At 54.3% G+C, this 19,779-nt stretch overlaps 1 protein-coding gene across 1 annotated transcript in view; it reads left to right on the forward strand.

The window, feature by feature from the left end:
• The window catches only part of MYO19 (myosin XIX), a 51,808-nt gene that overhangs the window by 3,032 nt on the left and 28,997 nt on the right, over positions 1-19,779 (forward strand). Inside the window, exons 2-9 of the mRNA XM_076072489.1 lie at positions 8,375-8,535; positions 9,014-9,162; positions 10,939-11,052; positions 14,052-14,277; positions 16,038-16,107; positions 16,825-16,927; positions 18,012-18,108; positions 18,804-18,880. Coding sequence (XP_075928604.1) covers positions 8,400-8,535; positions 9,014-9,162; positions 10,939-11,052; positions 14,052-14,277; positions 16,038-16,107; positions 16,825-16,927; positions 18,012-18,108; positions 18,804-18,880 — 972 coding nt within the window. The 5' untranslated portion in view covers positions 8,375-8,399. The remainder of the gene's footprint in view (positions 1-8,374; positions 8,536-9,013; positions 9,163-10,938; positions 11,053-14,051; positions 14,278-16,037; positions 16,108-16,824; positions 16,928-18,011; positions 18,109-18,803; positions 18,881-19,779) is intronic.

Raw genomic sequence — 19,779 nt, forward strand, 5'->3', positions numbered from 1 at the left:
AGTGGATTGAGGAAGAGGGAGGCGCTTCATCTAGCAGTGGATTGAGGAAGAGGGAGGGCCTTCATCTAGCAGTGGATTGAGAAGAGGGAGGCGCTTCATGTAGCAGTGGATTGAGGAAGAGGGAGGCGCTTCATCTAGCAGTGGATTGAGGAAGAGGGAGGGCCTTCATCTAGCAGTGGATTGAGAAGAGGGAGGCCCTTCATCTAGCAGTGGATTGAGGAAGAGGGAGGCGCTTCATCTAGCAGTGGATTGAGGAAGAGGGAGGCGCTTCATCTAGCAGTGGATTGAGAAAAGGGAGGGCCTTCATCTAGCAGTGGATTGAGGAAGAGGGAGTGTCTTCATCTAGCAGTGGATTGAGGAAGAAGGAGTGTCTTCATCTAGCAGTGGATTGAGGAAGAAGGAGTGTCTTCATCTAGCAGTGGATTGAGGAAGAAGGAGTGCCTTCATCTAGCAGTGGATTGAGAAGAGGAAGGCCTTCATGTAGCAGTGGATTGAGGACGAGGGAGGGCCTTCATGTAGCAGTAGATTGAGAAGAGGGAGGCGCTTCATGTAGCAGTGGATTGAGGAAGAAGGAGTGTCTTCATCTAGCAGTGGATTGAGGAACAAGGAGTGTCTTCATCTAGCAGTGGATTGAGAAAAGGGAGGGCCTTCATCTAGCAGTGGATTGAGGAAGAGGGAGTGTCTTCATCTAGCAGTGGATTGAGGAAGAAGGAGTGTCTTCATCTAGCAGTGGATTGAGAAAAGGGAGGGCCTTCATCTAGCAGTGGATTGAGGAAGAGGGAGTGTCTTCATCTAGCAGTGGATTGAGGAAGAAGGAGTGTCTTCATCTAGCAGTGGATTGAGGAAGAAGGAGTGCCTTCATCTAGCAGTGGATTGAGAAGAGGAAGGCCTTCATGTAGCAGTGGATTGAGGACGAGGGAGGGCCTTCATGTAGCAGTGGATTGAGAAGAGGGAGGCGCTTCATGTAGCAGTGGATTGAGGAAGGAGTGTCTTCATCTAGCGGTGGATTGAGGAAGAAGGAGTGTCTTCATCTAGCAGTGGATTGAGGAAGAAGGAGTGCCTTCATCTAGCAGTGGATTGAGAAGAGGAAGGCCTTCATGTAGCAGTGGATTGAGGACGAGGGAGGGCCTTCATGTAGCAGTGGATTGAGAAGAGGGAGGCGCTTCATGTAGCAGTGGATTGAGGAAGAGGGAGTGCCTTCATCTAGCAGTGGATTGAGAAGAGGGAGGCGCTTCATCTAGCAGTGGATTGGGGAAGAGGGAGGCCCTTCATCTAGCAGTGGATTGGGGAAGAGGGAGGGCCTTCATCTAGCAGTGGATTGAGGAAGAGGGAGTGCCTTCATCTAGCAGTGGATTGAGGAAGGTCGTCGCTCTTGCAGCGTCCCCACGCCGAGTCTCCGTGCCGCTGCTGCTACCTGTGCGCGCGGGGGTGACGTGAAGGGGCTGAGTCGCGCTCCCATTGGCTGAGCCCGCGAGTGTTGAGTGGAGCATATTCGAGCATTAGAAAAAATGACCTTCACGTGTTCCTCCATCCAAGGTCACGACCCCCCCCCCAAACCCTCACCCCCCCCCCCCCAAAGTGGAGGGTGGGCGGGGTGGGCGGGTGGGTGGGAGGGAGTTGTGGTTCGTGCAGGTGATCAGGTGAGGAGCTGTCGCTGAGTCATTCACACCACCTGTCCCTCTCACCATCTTTAGATTTAAAGGGCGGAGGGGGGGGCACTGTTGGGGAGGGGGGCGGGTGTCAGCTGGTCCAGACCGGTGAATACCAAACTGCGTGTTGGTGTGCGCGAGCAGCACTTGGCCCAGCAGCCCGTGTGGCCTTTACGGGGGATCTTTGTTTTGTTTGTCTGTAGTACAGCGTACGCGCGCTGTGTTTGTAGTACAGCGTACGCGCGCTGTGTTGCGGCTGCACCGCGCACAGGTGAGCGAGTGGGTGAGCTAGTGAGTGAGTGGGTGGGTGAGTAGGTGGGTAAGTGAGTGAGTGGGTGAGTGAGTAGGTGGGTAAGTGAGTGAGTGGGTGAGTAGGTGGGTAAGTGAGTGAGTGGGTGGGTGAGTAGGTGGGTAAGTGAGTGAGTGGGTGAGTGAGTAGGTGGGTAAGTGAGTGAGTGGGTGGGTGAGTAGGTGGGTAAGTGAGTGAGTGGGTGAGTGAGTAGGTGGGTAAGTGAGTGAGTGGGTGAGTGAGTAGGTGGGTAAGTGAGTGAGTGGGTGAGTGAGTAGGTGGGTAAGTGAGTGAGTGGGTGAGTGAGTAGGTGGGTAAGTGAGTGAGTGGGTGAGTGAGTAGGTGGGTAAGTGAGTGAGTGGGTGAGCGAGTGGGTGAGCTAGTGAGTGAGTGGGTGGGTGAGTAGGTGGGTAAGTGAGTGAGTGAGTGGGTGAGTGAGTAGGTGGGTAAGTGAGTGAGTGGGTGAGTAGGTGGGTAAGTGAGTGAGTGGGTGAGTGAGTGGGTTAGGTGAGTGGGTGGATAAGTAGGTGAGTGGGTTCGGTGAGTAGGTGAGTGAGTGAGTGGGTGAGTGAGTTGGTTAGGTGAGTGAGTGGGTGAGTAAGTAGGTGAGTGGGTTAGGTGAGTAGGTGAGTGAGTGGGTGAGTGAGTTTGGTGAGTGGGTGAGCTAGTGATTGAGTGGGTGATTGAGTGGGTGAGTGGGTTAGGTGAGTTTGTGAGCTAGTGAGTGGGTGATTGAGTGGGCGAGTGGGTTAGGTGAGTGAGTGGGTGAGTGTGTGAGTGAGTGGGTGGGTGATGGATTGAGTGAGTGGGTGAGTGGGTTAGGTGAGTTTGTGAGCTCGTGAGTGGGTGATTGAGTGGGCGAGTGGGTTAGGTGAGTGAGTGGGTGAGTGTGTGAGAGAGTGGGTGGGTGATGGATTGAGTGAGTGGGTTAGGTGAGTTTGTGAGTTAGTGAGTGGGTGATTGAGTGGGCGAGTGGGTTAGGTGAGTGAGTGGGTGAGTGTGTGAGTGAGTGGGTGGGTGATGGATTGAGTGAGTGGGTGAGTGGGTTAGGTTGGTTTTTGAGCTAGTGAGTGGGTGATTGAGTGGGCGAGTGGGTTAGGTGAGTGAGTGGGTGAGTGTGTGAGTGAGTGGGTAATGGATTGAGTGAGTGGGTAAGTGGGTTAGGTGAGTTTGTGAGCTAGTGAGTGGGTGATTGAGTGGGCGAGTGGGTTAGGTGAGTGAGTGGGTGAGTGGATGAGTGAGTGGGTGGGTGATGGATTTAGTGAGTGGGTGAGTGGGTTAGGTGAGTTTGTGAGCTAGTGAGTGGGTGATTGAGTGGGCGAGTGGGTTAGGTGAGTGAGTGGGTGAGTGTGTGAGTGATTGGGTGGGTGATGGATTGAGTGAGTGGGTTAGGTTGGTTTTTGAGCTAGTGAGTGGGTGATTGAGTGGGCGAGTAGGTTAGGTGAGTGAGTGGGTGAGTGTGTGAGTGAGTGGGTGGGTGATGGAGTGAGTGAATGGGTGAGTCGATGGGTGACCGCTATTCACTGTCCTTATTTATTGCTTCATGTAACTCGTGTTCGAGAAGCACTTCGGTCCTAACCGGTAAATTATGAGTAAGGGCCACTGCCCGAAACGTCGCCTCTTGTATGTATTCCTTTAAAGTCCACACACAGTGTGGTTATTGGTATGGAACGTGTTCAGTTTGCTGTAACGTATCTAGCTCTGCTACGTACGGTGCGAAAGAAGTTCAACAGACTTAGGTAGAGAACGTACATGCACAGCGAGTGGAGGCGGTGTCGCAGTTCGATCACGGGTCACGGCTAACATCAGTGGTGAGTGATATTTGAACTGTCTCTGGCCACCACCCACTCGCCTCCAGTCCCTTCACCAACCCGCACCGACCAACGCAGTGCAGTATGGTCAAACAACTCCAGTGAACGATACGGGGTGGGGGGTACTCATCCAGCAGTGGATGAAGAGTCGTAAGTAATTTGTTGTAAAAGCACAGATTACCTAGACGTGGGGCTTGTCTGTGTTTGTGCGCACTCTGCCTGCATGCACGCTGGCGCCGTGTCCGTGTGGACATGCACGGGCGCGCGTGTGATGTTTACATTTTATTTTGCTTCGTTTCAACTCGCTCCGCGCCTTTGACGTGTCCCCCAATAATATCAAATTGATAGTAAAATTCCCTGTTCCTTGGCCGCGCGTGAAATTGCGCGAAGCGCGCTCCGGCTACAGAGCCGCACGTGGCTACACCCGCGCTTGGCATTCGCACGCTTGGCTGCGTTCGGGTGCGAAAGATGTTCGACTCACACGCGGACATTCACACCGACACGCACGCAAGGGACGTCGGCGCTGCGCGACGATCTTCTCCGTCGGCTCAGAGCCGTCGTGACGCTGCCCGGGGACTCCGGGAGAACGGCGAGGGGCGGGGGTGACGGCAGACGCCGCGCGTGACGATCGCAACGGCCAAGTTCGTGCCGGTGCCATCACCGTTGCAGTCAGCCGAGACCGCGAGATGAATGTTAGTGTACGTTGAACTTCTTTCGCGCCGTACGTCGCCAAGCGTGCTAATCGGAGGTGCGGGCCGGGGGGGGGGTGTAAACGATAGCAAGCCAACGACAGAAATACATTTTCAATATGGATGTTTTAAAATGCACAGCTACATTGGCTTCCCAATAGCGGATTGAGGAAGAGCGTTCCAGACGGCCGCAGCAGCGCGTCTTGAAGCGCGCGACGCGATGACCGCCGTCTTTGTTCGATGATTATCAGGCAGAAGCCTCCGCTGCTGCTGCGAGCGGAGTTCACGTGGTGGTTCATACTCCTTTACGAGATCAGCAGCGAGGCATTTTGGTTCACTCGTGGCAAGCGCTTTGTGTGTAATGAGAGCGACCTTCCTTATATTACCACGATGACGACAATAACTCAAACTCAGCTGGGACACCACTCTTCGAGCCCAGCGGTGGCGATGTCTGGTGCACGTCGGTACGTAATTGCGGTGCTTCTCGGAATGCCTTCCATCTACAAAACCGCGGCGTTTCCGAGAAGGGAAACGGACGCGGTCGTGGGTGGCTCCCTGAGGTCAATTCAGCCTTCGAATGAGTACCTGGTGCGGTATGTAAACAACAGTCTGGTCCGGCTATACGGGGAATCTTTGTCTTTGTTGTGGGGAGCTGTAGTCCCAGCGGTCACGAGCCCGGCAACACGAGTTTCATTCCCGCTAAAGGCAAAACACCGCAGACGATTATCTGCACCGGTCGTGGGCCTCCCCTAGGTCTACTCAGCTTTAAAATGAATGCCTCGCGCGGTGTGTAAACATCAACACTGGGGAGAAAAACGCGGATGGGTGTGGTGCTCACCACCCCAGGCCCTCGTGTTTCGTGCCGGCCTTCATCGGCGCTACTCGCTAGCAATTCTGCGTTCCGTCAAATCACTGTTGTATTATAACCTCCCTAAGCGTTGTGGGTCATGGGAGTACATTTGACCATATACTTCGCCACGCTCGTGCGGGTCGTTGAATGAATAGGCCGAGGGTTCAGAGGACCGGGTCAGGCATCACACGCCACTGATGTTAGCCGTGCCTGAGAATCGAACTTTGGCAGCCAGGCTCACCGCTCGGTGAGCTCACCGCTCCGTACCGGGCTGGCGTTTACGATACCATAGAGGCGAGGATTGGTGGATCACACACAGAGCGATGTTGGGTGAAATTCCCTTCACGTGGATCGCCAGAAGGCAGTACAGCAAATGGACTGATCTGTAATGTCGCCATGTGTTTCCATCTGTGCGGGGATAGAGCGTTGCACCCTCGCGCAAAGCGTGCATGGGGTATTCCCCGGGTGCTCCGGTTATCCTCCCACACACTTGTCATTCACTGGCTGACAACGTATTTCATATAAATACCCAAATGTGGCAGCCGCATCACCTGAAAAGGAGTCCCGCAACTCGGCTTGGGTATCCCGGGTAGGTGGGTAAACAGGTGAACAGGTAAACAGGTGAACAGGTAAACAGGTGAGCAGGTAAACAGGTGGATAGGTGAACAGGTGAGCAGGTAAACAGGTGGACAGGTGAACAGGTGAGCAGGTAAACAGGTGGATAGGTGAACAGGTGAGCAGGTAAACAGGTGGATAGGTGAACAGGTGAGCAGGTAAACAGGTGGATAGGTGAACAGGTGAGCAGGTAAACAGGTGGATAGGTGAACAGGTGGACAGGTAAACAGGTGGACAGGTAAACAGGTGAACAGGTAAACAGGTGAACAGGTGAACAGGTGAAGTGTCACGCAGGGCCGGCAGCCGGCGCACGGTGGTGACTCCGGTCTGGGTCGGGCCGGGTTCAGCAGGAGGAGGAAATGACGCCGGGTGGCGAATTTCCTCGTTCATTGTTGACATGGTAGCAGGTAAAGCCTGCTGAGCCGTGAGTTCTTGTTCAGAGGCGACCTTGCCACACGTGACGATAGCTCATTGTCGTAGTGGCTGATAACATCGTCATCACTACACGTGGGAATGTATAGCAGCAGCCACATCATCTCAACGCGTGTTTATTTCAAATGTGGAGGAGGAGGAGGGAAAAACACGAAGGAAGAACCCGGCGAAAGATTCACGCCTCGACCACCGTGGGAGGGAGAGAGAACACGCCGACTCCAAATATACAGCAACGGGCATCGCCAGGGTCCGGGATCGAACCCACGTCCCTGCGTGGGGTGCTCCTCTGGCACGGCGCGGTCGTACAGTCAGCGGCAGCAGCAGCAGCAATGACTCGAGGTGGTCATTAGCCTAGGGTCATAGTCATGGGTCAGAGCCTAGGGTCGAGACACAAAAAAAACGTGATTTCAAAATGCACTTCGACATTGCCAAACGCCTCGCGGCTGGCGCGGAGGGAGATCTCTTGACGCGGATCTCGTTACATCGCCTTCGAACGGCCACGAGTCGACGGGTGGAGGAGGAGGCGTGACGCAGGCGCGTGACTGTGACGCGCCTCGGACCACGGAGCGTCTCTCCAGTCTGTGGGCTCCTGTCGGAGACCTCGCCAGCGCTACAGACCACCGCCATCACCATCACGGGCCACGGTCTATCCACTGCTGGCAACACCATCATCACCATCATCATCGCGTGCCCGATAGTGGTAAAGCACGTGACTGTGGTAGCAGCTCACGAGAAGAGGATTGAGAGGCCTGCCGAGGGAGGATTGGGGCCCTGGTACTGTGGCCTGGTGGCCCAGTCCCCACTCTTCACCCTCCATCTCCGTTGGTTGATGTGGGAGCTCTGCCCAGGCCTGGATGGTGCAGCCAGTGCTGTTGGCGCACAATTTTAGCGAACAAAAAATTGCCGGGGGCGGGGGGGGGGGCGGTAGGCGAGATTGTAAATTTATGTTTTCGTAAACGAAACGGGGTGGCTTCGACATCAACAGCAAAATCACACGGCCACGCGCTGATATTCACTCAGCAAACTATCAAGTAACATTAACACAACTAAACTATTTATTTTATTTTATCAATTTATGATTTTATTCTAATTCTACGTGACTTTACCGAAAGAACCAAAGAAGATGTTTATTTTTATTTTACTAGGTAAGGACCATGGAGCTATATAGCTCTTTTTCAGAAGCGACCTGGCCACACGTGATGATAGCACAACGAAGTGGCTTATCGCGTGGAAATGTGTTGCAGCCAAAATACTCGAAATGATTTTTTTCTAGATGTGGAGGGAAACAACCGTAAGAAAAATCCACGTTACAAGAGGGAGAGAGAGAGAGACATGAAAACTCCAAATATACAGCAAGCGTCAGGATCGGGATCGAACCCACAACCTCCTGTGTACCAGGCGAGGTAGTTGACATCTTGGGGCACTTGGTAGTTGTTTTATTCACCCAGGAAAGCCTCGCTGAGCCTCAATGCAAATCTTCCGCAGTGTTCCTGCCACGTTTTCGCAGTCGTGGGGGGAGATGGCCCGAGGCTGCTACTGCGTGTGATCCCAATCGAGTAATTTGCAGGTAATGGTACAGCAGTGTGATGTGCTTGGTTCTTTCGGTAAAGTCACGTAGAAGGGAAACAATAAAATATTGTTTTATATTTTTATTATTTTGTTGTTTCCCTTCTACGTGACTTTACCGAACCAAGGATATGAATCCCTGCAGTCACGAAAGCTTTAAATCAAAATTCAGTGTGATGTTGTTTTGGCCAGCACCAGTTCCGTTGTTCGGGCTTTTGTCTATGGGAATAAATCGGAGGACGTGGAGAAATCTCACGTGGAACAGGAGGACAACATACACACTCCACACATCGAAGCGCCCGAGTCGGGAATCGAACCCAGGCGCTTGTTGCTGTGAGGCACGAGCGTCATCACAACACTGCCTTCCCGCACTGAGGATTTTAACATAACTCCAGACATTGATGTATTTGTCACATCCATGACAGAGGCTGCATTCTCCTCTCGCTTGCTGCGTCTGTTGCGTTCTGCCCGAGGGTTGGCAGTGGCCCAGGGGCTGCCATGGCGTCGCAGGGACACGCGAACGGGCCCTCGGGGGCCGCCTCTTCCCCCGAGGTGGCCGCCTTCCTCTCCGGGAGCGACTCCCTCGAGGACATCACGGACCTCGTCAAGGTCAATCCCGTCACCACGGAGACCGGTAAGTGCCCTCGTGGTAAGGATGCATCGTCAACGCCCGCCTACTTTTACATAGCCACGCCCACTCACCCACTGGTACCGCCCACTACTCAAGTAGCCACGCCCGTTCACTCACTAGCCCCTCACGAAGGTAGCCCCGCCCACTACTCGGGCCGTTTCCGGTGGCTCGTCATCTTCACCGCTCTGGATTTCGTCTCTGGACCCATGACCTAATTTCTGACCCTTGACCTTCACGCTCTTGTCAGAGAAGCTCAGCAGAATACCGCGAGCAGCAGCAGCAGCAGCACCGCCTGATGCGCGTCACTGGACATGTGTTTGCGACAAGAGCTTCGTAGCTCATCGGATTTGTCCAGTATAAATACACATCCTGATTGCTGGTGTCTAGCGCTGGAACGATTCACCCGCCCTGACGATTGCATTCACGGTCGCGATTTGGTGACCCCCCCTCCCCATCCCTTGACCCCCCCCCCCCCCCGCAGTACTGCGCTGTCTGTGCTTGCGCTACGAGCACGGAGCGTTCTACACGCGCGCTGGCTGCACCCTGGTGGCGCTGAACCCCTTCCAGGCGGTGCCGCTCCTCTACGCCAGTGCCACCGTGCACGCCTACCACACCAGCCCTCGCCTGCAGGTGCCCACGCACACGCCGTGTGGGGAGGGGGGTAGAGTCGTGGGTCCTGGCACGGAGTTTGTAAGCGCTGGTGGTGTCTGGCAGCGGCGACGCTGAACTAAATTTAGACTTCAAACTTTCGTGACTACAGGAATTCATATTCTTGGTTCTTTCGGTAAAGTCACGTAGGTAGAAAACGCAAAGCTGAATGAAAAGCGAAAAACCCACGACGCTTCGATGGCAACACACTGTTCAACTATTTATATTTTACCAGGTAAGGCCCCACTGTGCCGTGTAGCTTTTTTCTTCAGAAGCGTCCTGGTCCCACCGATGAGAGCTGCTCGACGGAGTGGGCTTATCAGCGTCGTGTGGACATTTACAGCAGCAGCCAAAACCTCTCAACGCGTGCTGACGTTGATTCTAAATGTGGAGGGAAAAAACCCGGAGGAACCGGAGAAAAATCCACGCGACCACGGAGAGAGAGAGACGCAGACTCCAAATATACAGCAGCAGCAGCAGGCGTCAGGGTCGGGGTCGAACCCACGAACTCCTGTAGACCAGGCGAGGTAGTTAACATCTCCTAGCCACCGTGATGATGATGATGAGGGAGAGAGACACGCTAACTCCAAATATACAGCAGGCGTCAGTGTTGGAATCTAACCCACGACCTCCTGTAGACCAGGCGAGGTAGTTAACATCTCATAGCCACCGTGATGATGAGAGAGAGAGAGAGACATGCAAACTCCAAATATACAGCAGGCGTTAGGGTTGGAATCCAACCCACGAACTCCTGTATACCAGGCGAGGTAGTTAACATCTCATAGCCACCGTGATGATGAGAGAGACACGCAAACTCCAAATATACAGTAGCAGGCGTCAGTGTTGGAATCGAACCCACGAACTCCTGTATACCATCGAACCCAACAGCTGCCATAGACCAGGCGAGGTACAAAGTGGCACTAATGAGGGGTGAGTGCACGCATGTGTCTCTTCATTATCCAGGAGTATTCGTCCGTACGCGTGTGTTTACTATTCATGATTGCACACCTGCGTGTTTAATATTCATGAGTAACCCTGAGTATGTCGGATCGAGTGGTGGCACTGTGCTTAGCACACCACGCGATAAACTCAGTCATCATCATCAGCAGCAGCCTGATATACGCGATCTAACTCAAAATCCTCTATTATGGATAATATTGGTCGCGAAAGCCTACTACTGCGTGTTAAACTGATTGTCGGCCCCCACCCACAACATCAACCCGCATTGACCAGTACGGTGAAGTATGGTCAAACATGCCCCGTGACCGACACGACGCGGGTTAGGCCCTGGATCGAGAATGCGCTGCAAACCCTGGTACCGTGTTCAGAATCAGAATCTTTATTCATGCCGGTGGAATCCGATGAGCTATGAAGCTCTTTTTAACCACAGATGTTCAGTGGCGATGCGCTGTCGCCGAGAGCCGAGTCCCCGCCGCCGACCAGTGAGCACGCACGTGGCTATGACCGCTACGCGCGAGCGGGGACACGATTCGTCAGGGTCACTTTGCGTGAAAATTCACCAACGAGGCGCGAGAAATAAAACAGTGACAGAAAGCTAAAGGGGGGGGGGGCACCCCCCCACCACGTTACGCAATCTTTAAACGGACACAGAGCCAAGCGTCGAACCGAGAAAGTGCTTTCGCAAGCCGTGTCCGAGATTCCACCGTGGACTTGAGTCCCGTTGCGCGCGAGCCTGCGGGCTTTATCCGCTGCTGAGTGAGAGCCGTCGGCGTTCCCCTCCCCCCCCACCCCCCGCAGGAGCTGGAGCCGCATCTGTTTGCTGTGGCAGAGCTGGCGTTCCGCAGCGCCACGAGCGGGCCCGACCCCAGGGATCAGTCCGTGGTGGTCAGTGGGGAGAGCGGCGCTGGCAAGGTGCCGCACGCCGCCGCCGCCCTCACCACCACCACGCGCAGCCGCACAGGCACCGGGAAACGGCACAACCGCACAACTGCCCAGCCGCTCAGGCACACGGCTAGGAAGGCACACAACTACAGATCACAACAACCGGGACACCGCACAACCGCATGACCACACAGCCACACAACCGCACAACTACAGATCACAACAACCGGGACACCGCACAACCACATGACCACACAGCCACACAACCACATAATGACAGATCACAACAACCGGGACACCGCACAACCGCATAACCACACAGCCACACAACCGCCACCACTTTGACGTCAGCAACTATCACGTGACCCAACCGCTACCCAATTATCACCGTCTCCACCATCACACGACCAGCATTTCACCACCACACCCAGCACCACCACCACCACCTGAGCACTCGAGTGAGATGAGAGGAGAGAGGAAGAAGGCGAGTTCGTTGCAGGCAGGGATCAGCAACGAAAATAACAAGAACAGACATTTGTTTCTAAATTCGGTAAAAGAGAACTGTATTTTAAAGCTGCAATGCACTGTGGTGAATACGAGACAGTGGTCCTGAATACAAACTTTCTTCACAAAACATTCCCTAATGAGCCGCAGGCTGCCGACCCCTTCCCATAGTCAACTGGACTTCCATGGTAAACCAGACTTCCATGGTAAACTGGACTTCCATGGTAAACTAGACTTCCATGGTAAACTGGACTCCCATGGTAAACTGGACTTCCATGATAAACTGAACTTCCATGGTAAACTGAACTTCCATGGTAAACTGGACTTCCATGGTAAACTTGACTTCCATGGTAAACTGGACTCCCATGGTAAACTAGACTTCCATGGTAAACTGGACTTCCATGGTAAACTAGACTTCAATGGTAAACTGGACTCCCATGGTAAACTGGACTTCCATGATAAACTGAACTTCCATGGTAAACTGAACTTCCATGGTAAACTGAACTTCCATGGTAAACTGGACTTCCATGGTAAACTGGACTCCCATGGTAAACTGGACTCCCGTGGTAAACTAGACTTCCATGGTAAACTGGACTCCCATGGTAAACTGGACTCCCATGCTAAACTAGATTTCCATGGTAAACTAGACTTCCATGGTAAACTGGACTCCCATGGTAAACTAGATTTCCATGGTAAACTGGACTTCCATGGTAAACTGAACTTCCATGGTAAACTGGACTCCCATAGTAAACTAGATTTCCATGGTAAACTGGACTTCCATGATAAACTGAACTTCCATGGTAAACTGGACTTCCGTGGTAAACTGGACTTCCATAGTAAACTGGACTTCCATGGTAAACTGGACTTCCATGGTAAACTAGACTTCCATGGTAAACTGGACTTCCATGATGAACTGAACTTCCATGGTAAACTGGACTTCCATGGTAAACTAGACTTCCATGGTAAACTGGACTGCCATGGTAAACTAGACTTCCATGGTAAACTGGACTTCCGTGGTAAACTGGACTTCCATAGTAAACTGGACTTCCATAGTAAACTGGACTCCCATGGTAAACTGGACTTCCATGGTAAACTGGACTTCCATGATGAACTGAACTTCCATGGTAAACTGGACTTCCATGGTAAACTAGACTTCCATGGTAAACTGGACTTCCATGGTAAACTAGACTTCCATGGTAAACTGGACTTCCGTGGTAAACTGGACTTCCATAGTAAACTGGACTTCCATAGTAAACTGGACTCCCATGGTAAACTAGATTTCCATGGTAAACTGGACTTCCATGATAAACTGAACTTCCATGGTAAACTGGACTTCCGTGGTAAACTGGACTTCCATAGTAAACTGGACTTCCATGGTAAACTGGACTTCCATGGTAAACTAGACTTCCATGGTAAACTGGACTTCCATGATAAACTGAACTTCCATGGTAAACTGGACTTCCATGATAAACTGAACTTCCATGGTAAACTGGACTTCCATGGTAAACTGGACTTCCATGGTAAACTAGACTTCCATGGTAAACTGGACTTCCGTGGTAAACTGGACTTCCATAGTAAACTGGACTTCCATGGTAAACTGGACTTCCATAGTAAACTGGACTTCCATGGTAAACTGGACTTCCATGGTAAACTGGACTTCCATGGTAAACTAGACTTCTGTGGTAAACTGGACTGCCATAGTAAACTGGACTCCCATGGTAAACTGGACTTCCATGGTAAACTGGACTTCCATGGTCAGGGGTCGGCAACCAAAATAACAACAAGAAGATAAAACATTTTGTTCGAATTTGGTAAAAAACAACAACAACCCCTCAATATATCAAGAGCCGAAATGCCGTTCCTTAAAGAGTCGCATGCGCCTCAGGAGCCGCCTGGTCGCAGGGGGAGTGGAGCCGCGGGTGATGGGGGTGGGTGGCAGGGGGTGATGGGTGGCAGGGGGTGATGGGTGGCAGGGGGTGATGGGGGTGGGTGGCAGGGGGTGATGGGTGGCACAGGGTGATGGGGGTGGGTGGCAGGGGGTGATGGGTGGCAGGGGGTGATGGGTGGCAGAGGGTGATGGGGGTGGGTGGCAGGGGGTGATGGGTGGCAGGGGGTGATGGGTGGCAGGGGGTGATGGGGGTGGGTGGCAGGGGGTGATGGGTGGCACAGGGTGATGGGGGTGGGTGGCAGGGGGTGATGGGTGGCAGGGGGTGATGGGTGGCAGAGGGTGATGGGGGTGGGTGGCAGGGGGTGATGGGTGGCAGGGGGTGATGGGTGGCAGGGGGTGATGGGTGGCAGGGGGTGATGGGGGTGGGTGGCAGGGGGTGATGGGTGGCAGGGGGTGATGGGGGTGGGTTGCAGGTGATGATGAGTGGCAGGAGGTGATGGGTGGCAGGGGGTGATGGGTGGCAGGTGATGATGGGTGGCAGGCGGTGATGGGGGTGGGTGACAGGGGGTGGACAGCCCTGCGGCTGGGGGCGTCAGGGCCGGCCTCACGCGTGTGGTGCCCCCCCCCCCCCCCCCAGACGTGGTCCTCTCGCTGCCTCATGCGCTACCTCGCACTCGCCTCGCACCCGGGCGGCGGCGGCGGCGGCTCGGCCCCTGGAGACGCCGGAGGAGCGATTAGTGACGTCAACGACCACCCCCAGGAGCAGCTCCACCCCCAGGAGCAGCTCCAGCCCCAGGAGCAGCTCCACCCCCAGGAGCACATCGAGCGCGTGCTCCACTCCAACCCCCTCATGGAGGCCTTCGGTGCGCACTCCCCTCCCCCCTGTCCCCCGCTCCCCACCGGTTGCAACCTCCACCACTCCCCACCTCTCCATCACCTCCTCTGCCCCCTCTTCCTCCATCATCTTCCACCCACCCACCCCCTCCTCCTCCCCCTTCTACCCCCCCCGCCGCCTCCTCTCCTATCCCCATAATCTGCCACCACCTTAATCATATCGGCCGTCCCTCCATCCCCCAATCTCCCACCACCTCCCCCTCTTCCCCCCACCCCCAATCTCCCACCACCTCCCCTCCCCCCCTATTATAGTGCAATGCACTGCACTTACGTAAGTGGGAAACGCGTTCCCTTAACGTTTTACATTTATCTGAAATTAAATTAAATGTAAAAAATATATAAAGGCGCAGCCCTACAATTGATCGCTCATGCCGCTGCTGGTGGAAGAGCCTGAACCAGGGGGAGTTCTGGAGAGCCCCCACCGGCCAGACGACTTGAAAGACAATTCAGTTTAGTTTATTTTGGTATAGCCCTGTGAGCCATTCGGCTCTTGAATCGGGTGCAACCACAACAAACAAAAAAACAAAAACACGAACAAGAAAAACATCTTAAAGTGACTTTGTGACTGTGCAAACAGAAAATCCATGGAAAAAACCAGCAAAAATATTCCTGAAAAAATCACCATACACCAACGCTGTGTGCAAAAAATCCCAGTGGGATGCAAGTCAAACAACAACAACAACCACAAAAACTTAGATTAAGGCCATCAGTCTAACTCTATACCACAACAAAAACAAACATGTCGAAACCAAGACGTGTGAGTACCCACACTTTACCCCACCAGGGATGACCGGCCCAGTCAACAGAGGAGGCGGGAGTGTGGGGGGGGGAATGTAAGAAATCCGTATCATTGTTTCAATAACCGGGACGGGAGGTCGAACCGGCGACCTCTTGGATTGCAAGTCGGCGGTGCGAGGCTGACCATTCGCACCGCAGCAGCGCCCGTGAGGCGCTCTGCGCCGGTGGCTGAGCCACCTCTAGGGGGACATCGTGGCCCGGCAGCTTCGCGAGCAGAGAGGCGCACGGCTCACGCGGCAGCTGCCCTCCGTGCGTGCCACGTGTCCCCCATCGTGCGCGTCACTCGTCCATGCGTGTCCCCCGTGCGTGTCACGTGTCTCCCGTGCGTGTCACGTGTCCATCGTGCGCGTCACGTGTCCATCGTGCGCGTCACGTGTCCATGCGTGTCCCCCCGTGCGCGTCACGTGTCCTCCGTGCGTGCCACGTGTCCCCCATCATGCGCGTCACTTGTCCATGCGTGTACCCCGTGCGTGTCACGTGTTTCCCGTGCGTGTCACGTGTCCATCGTGCACATCACGTGTCTATCATGCGCGTCACTCGTCCATGCGTGTCCCCCCGTGCGTGTCACGTGTCCCCCGTGCGTGTCACTTGTCCATCATGCGTGTCACTTGTCCATCATGCGTGTCACTTGTCCATGCGTGTCCCCCGTGCGTGTCACGTGTCCATCATGCGCGTCACTTGTCCATGCGTGTCCCCCGTGCGTGTCACGTGCCCCCGTGCGTGTCACGTGCCCATCGTTCGTGTCCACGTATCCATTCACGTCCTCCGTGCATGCCACGTTAATTTCATGCGTGTCACGTGTCCATCATGCGTGTCACTTATCCATGCGTGTACCCCGTGCGTACCACGTTTCCATCATGCATGTCACGTGTCAATCATGCGTGACATGTGTCAATCATGCGTGTCATGTGTCCCCCGTGCGTGTGCGTAGGTAACGCGTGCACGCTTCGCAACAACAACAGCTCGCGCTTCGGCAAATACGTGCAACTTCAGTTGAACAGGTACACAAAGACGTGCAGCTGCACGTGAACAGGTACACAAAGATGTGCAGCTGCATGTGAACAGGTACACAAAGACGTGAAACTTCAGTTGAACAGGTACACAAAGACGTGCAGCTGCACGTGAACAGGTACACAAAGACGTGCAGCTGCACGTGAACAGGTACACAAAGATGTGCAACTTCAGTTGAACAGGTACACAATTGTGCAGCTGCACATGAACAGGTACACAAAGATGTGCAGCTGCATGTGAACAGGTACACAAATACGTGCAGCTTCACGTGAACAGGTACACAAAGATGTGCAGCTGCACATAAGCAGGTACGCAAAGATGTGCAGCTGCACATGAAAAGTTGGTTGAGGATTCTGTTAATGATGAGTATGGTAATAATGATGATTACCGTCAGACTGGAGGTGATGAGTCTGGTCATGAAAATAATGGTGATGATAACTCTGGTGATGATAACTCTGGTGATGATGCCGATTACTGTTGAAGATGAATCTGGTGATGATTCTGATGATCATCATGATGCACATTCGAGTGACGATGATGATTCTGGTGATGATGCTCGTTATTTTTTGTACTTTTTGTAACTCGCTGACCCGGCCCTACTGGACATCTGTGTAAAAGAGCTTCATTGCTCATCGGATTCCTGCGGTCTGATTCGAATTGGGGTGACGATGACGACGATGGTGACCATGATGACGGTGTGCCTGCAGTGAGCACGAGCTGGTGGGCGCCTCCATACAGACGTACCTGCTGGAGAAGACCCGTGTGGTCTTCCAGGCACCCCACGAGAGGAACTTCCACATTTTCTACCAGGTGCCACTTCACGCCGCCAGGGACATCCATCACCTGCTCGCCAAACCTGCCACTCTTCACCTGACCCAAGAGCCCCCACGCACCACAATCCTGACCTGACTGCGACCCTCGACATTCACGCGTGACCGCACCAGGACCCCGGCAATATCCTCCGGGGCGATAAACTAAACTATGTTCATTTTACCAGGCAAGACCCACCGGGCTATGTAAGGCCCACCGGGCTATGTAAGGCCCACCGGGCCTGAACATCGCAAAGTATAGCTCCACTAAGCGGCGTATCTTGTAGGGATGTACAGCAGCCAAATACAGGAGAGCTTTGAATATCGAGGGTTTATCGTTCGCGGTTTCGACGTATCACGGGCGACCTCTTTCTATGCCAATTTAGCTACACCGCGGGTGGTTAGTTGTGGCCTTTCGCGGGTACGCTGTACCCAGAAGTAGTGTCACGTTGGCTGGAACCGTGGAGCGGGGCGGGCAGGGGACGCGAGGCATCTCGGGAACAAAGATCCCCCGTGTAGCCTTCACAGACTGTAGGGGCAAGTGCTGCTGTTAGCGAGCACCTATGAAGGCCGGCACGGCACACGACGGGGTGGGTGGCCAGCACCACGTCCGGATGCCTTTGTCTCCCCAGTGGCGATGTTTAGACACCGCACCAGGAACTCATTTGAGGCTGAGTCGACCTATGGGAGACCCAGAAACCGTTCAGATAATCGTCACTGGGTGTTGGCCGCGAGCGGGAATCGAACTCAGGTCGCCGGGTTCCAAGCGCAGCGCGCTAAATGCTGCACTACCGCTCCCCACTGGTCACACACACACACACATAAACACATGCACACAACTACCGAATTATAAGACGAACTCTCAACATTTGCTTTAATATTCGGTAGGGAGTGCCTCTTGCAATCCAGAGAATACGGTACCATTAACCCTAGACCTGACCACGACCACGAACACTAATCCCTGACTCTCATCAAAACCCCCCAAATGATCAGCACTGACGTCACCGTGCATCGCGATCCTGCCCGCGAGCATCGGCGAAAGGTTGACCTCTGACCTAAGCACCAGCCCCGCCCTTCCTCCCCAGATGGTGAAGGGTGCGAGCGAGCAGGAGAGGGAGGCGTGGGACCTCCCCGCGGAGGCAAAATTCCCGTGGCTGCCCAACGCCGAGCAGCACCTCGAAGGTTCGACTCCCGACCCTGGTGAATCCAGCCCAGCGGTGGCAGCGCCACTGCTGGCTGAGTTGAATGTTAAAGTTCGTTTTGTGCAGCCAGGCGATAACTGAGCAGGGTTAGGGTCTCACCTGCATGGGCAACCTGGGGCACCACAATGACAATGAGATGACGGTTCTGTACAGGGTGGCATGAGGGTTCTGTATCGGATGGCATGAGAGCTCTGTACAGGGTGGCATGAGGGTTCTGTATCGATGGCATGAGAGTTCTGTATCGGATGGCATGAGAGTTCTGTATCAGATGGCATGAGAGTTCTGTATCGAATGGCATGAGAGTTCTGTATCAGATGGCATGAGGGTTCTGTATCAGATGGCATGAGAGTTCTGTATCGAATGGGACGAGGGTTCTGCTCTGGATGGCATGAGAGTTCTGTATCGGATGGGACGAGGGTTCTGTGTCAGATAGGACGAGGGTTTTGTATCGGATGGGACGAGTGTTCTGTACAGGGTTGCATGAGGGTTCTGTACCGGATGGGACGAGGGTTCTGTATCGGATGGGACGAGGGTTTTGTATCGGATGGGACGACCGTTCTGTACGGATGGGACGAGTGTTTTGTGTCAGATGAAATGAGGGTTCTGTCCCGCCTCGAGACGTCATCGTCGAGTTCATACGTCCTTCTACCCCTCCCTCTCCCGCCCGTCACCCAGAGGACGACTTCGAGGTGACAAAGGTGGCCATGGTGAACCTGGGCATGGAGCCTGGCCAGCGAGACCTCGTCTTCCAGGTGAGGGCCCTGCGTCCCTCCCGGGCGCCCCCCACCATTCCTCCCTCCGCTTCCCCGGCGCCCGGCCCCCCCGGTCCCTCCCCCCAATTCCTCGCTCCGCATCACCCCGCCGGAGTCCCTCGGGGTTCCCCGTCTCGTTTCCAGGAGAGGCAATGGACCTGAAGTCGCCACGACTATCGCGGCTTGCCCATTGCCAAGACATTGTTGCAAATGTAGTGGATTCGATTTTAGAAGCACGCAACTTCTTGGGAGGCAACATTTATTTATTAATGAACACAACAGTTAACTCTTACATTACGCAGAGGGTGGTGACCAACGACTTACTCCAGCTAACACACACTTCTCAGATACTCTAGCGTGATCCAGCCAGGTGGGCTACTGGCAGGTCCGCTGACTGGAGGCTTGACTCTTCTTGACGTCTTCACGATGCATCTTCATTCTTGATACGGGCAGCAGCCTCGAACCTCGTGAGGAGGCTGCTTATATGGGCCTCGGCGTGCCCGGGCCTCGCTCTGGCCACGCCTCCCTCCGAGAACCATCTCGAAGCCCCCCCCCCCCCCCCCTGCTGTCCACGTGCCCCCCGAGGTGCCCCCTAGGCCCTCAGTCACGTGTCCAGCCGGGGTCACAGAGAGTGCCACGACCTCACACCACCCTCGTGGCCTCCCGAGTCCAGAACCGGCCCTGACGTCATTCCCGCCTCCAGCCGGGGATGACGTCATGTGTGTGTGTAGACCCGCGTGTTAGTGACGCTCCCCCGCATAGTGACGTCACACGTGTGCGTGTGTACACAGTCGTGCTGCTACAACAATCACTACACAAATGTTGATTTGAGTTATTTTCTGGGTGTGCGGTGTGCTGTGCATGCTGCGTGTGTGCTGCGTGTGTACTGCGTGCGTGCT

This window comes from Petromyzon marinus, chromosome 38, assembly GCF_048934315.1.
Source record: "Petromyzon marinus isolate PM22_M1 ecotype Great Lakes invasive population chromosome 38, UKy_Petmar_22M1.pri1.0, whole genome shotgun sequence".
Classification (NCBI taxonomy): Eukaryota; Metazoa; Chordata; class Hyperoartia; order Petromyzontiformes; family Petromyzontidae; genus Petromyzon; species Petromyzon marinus.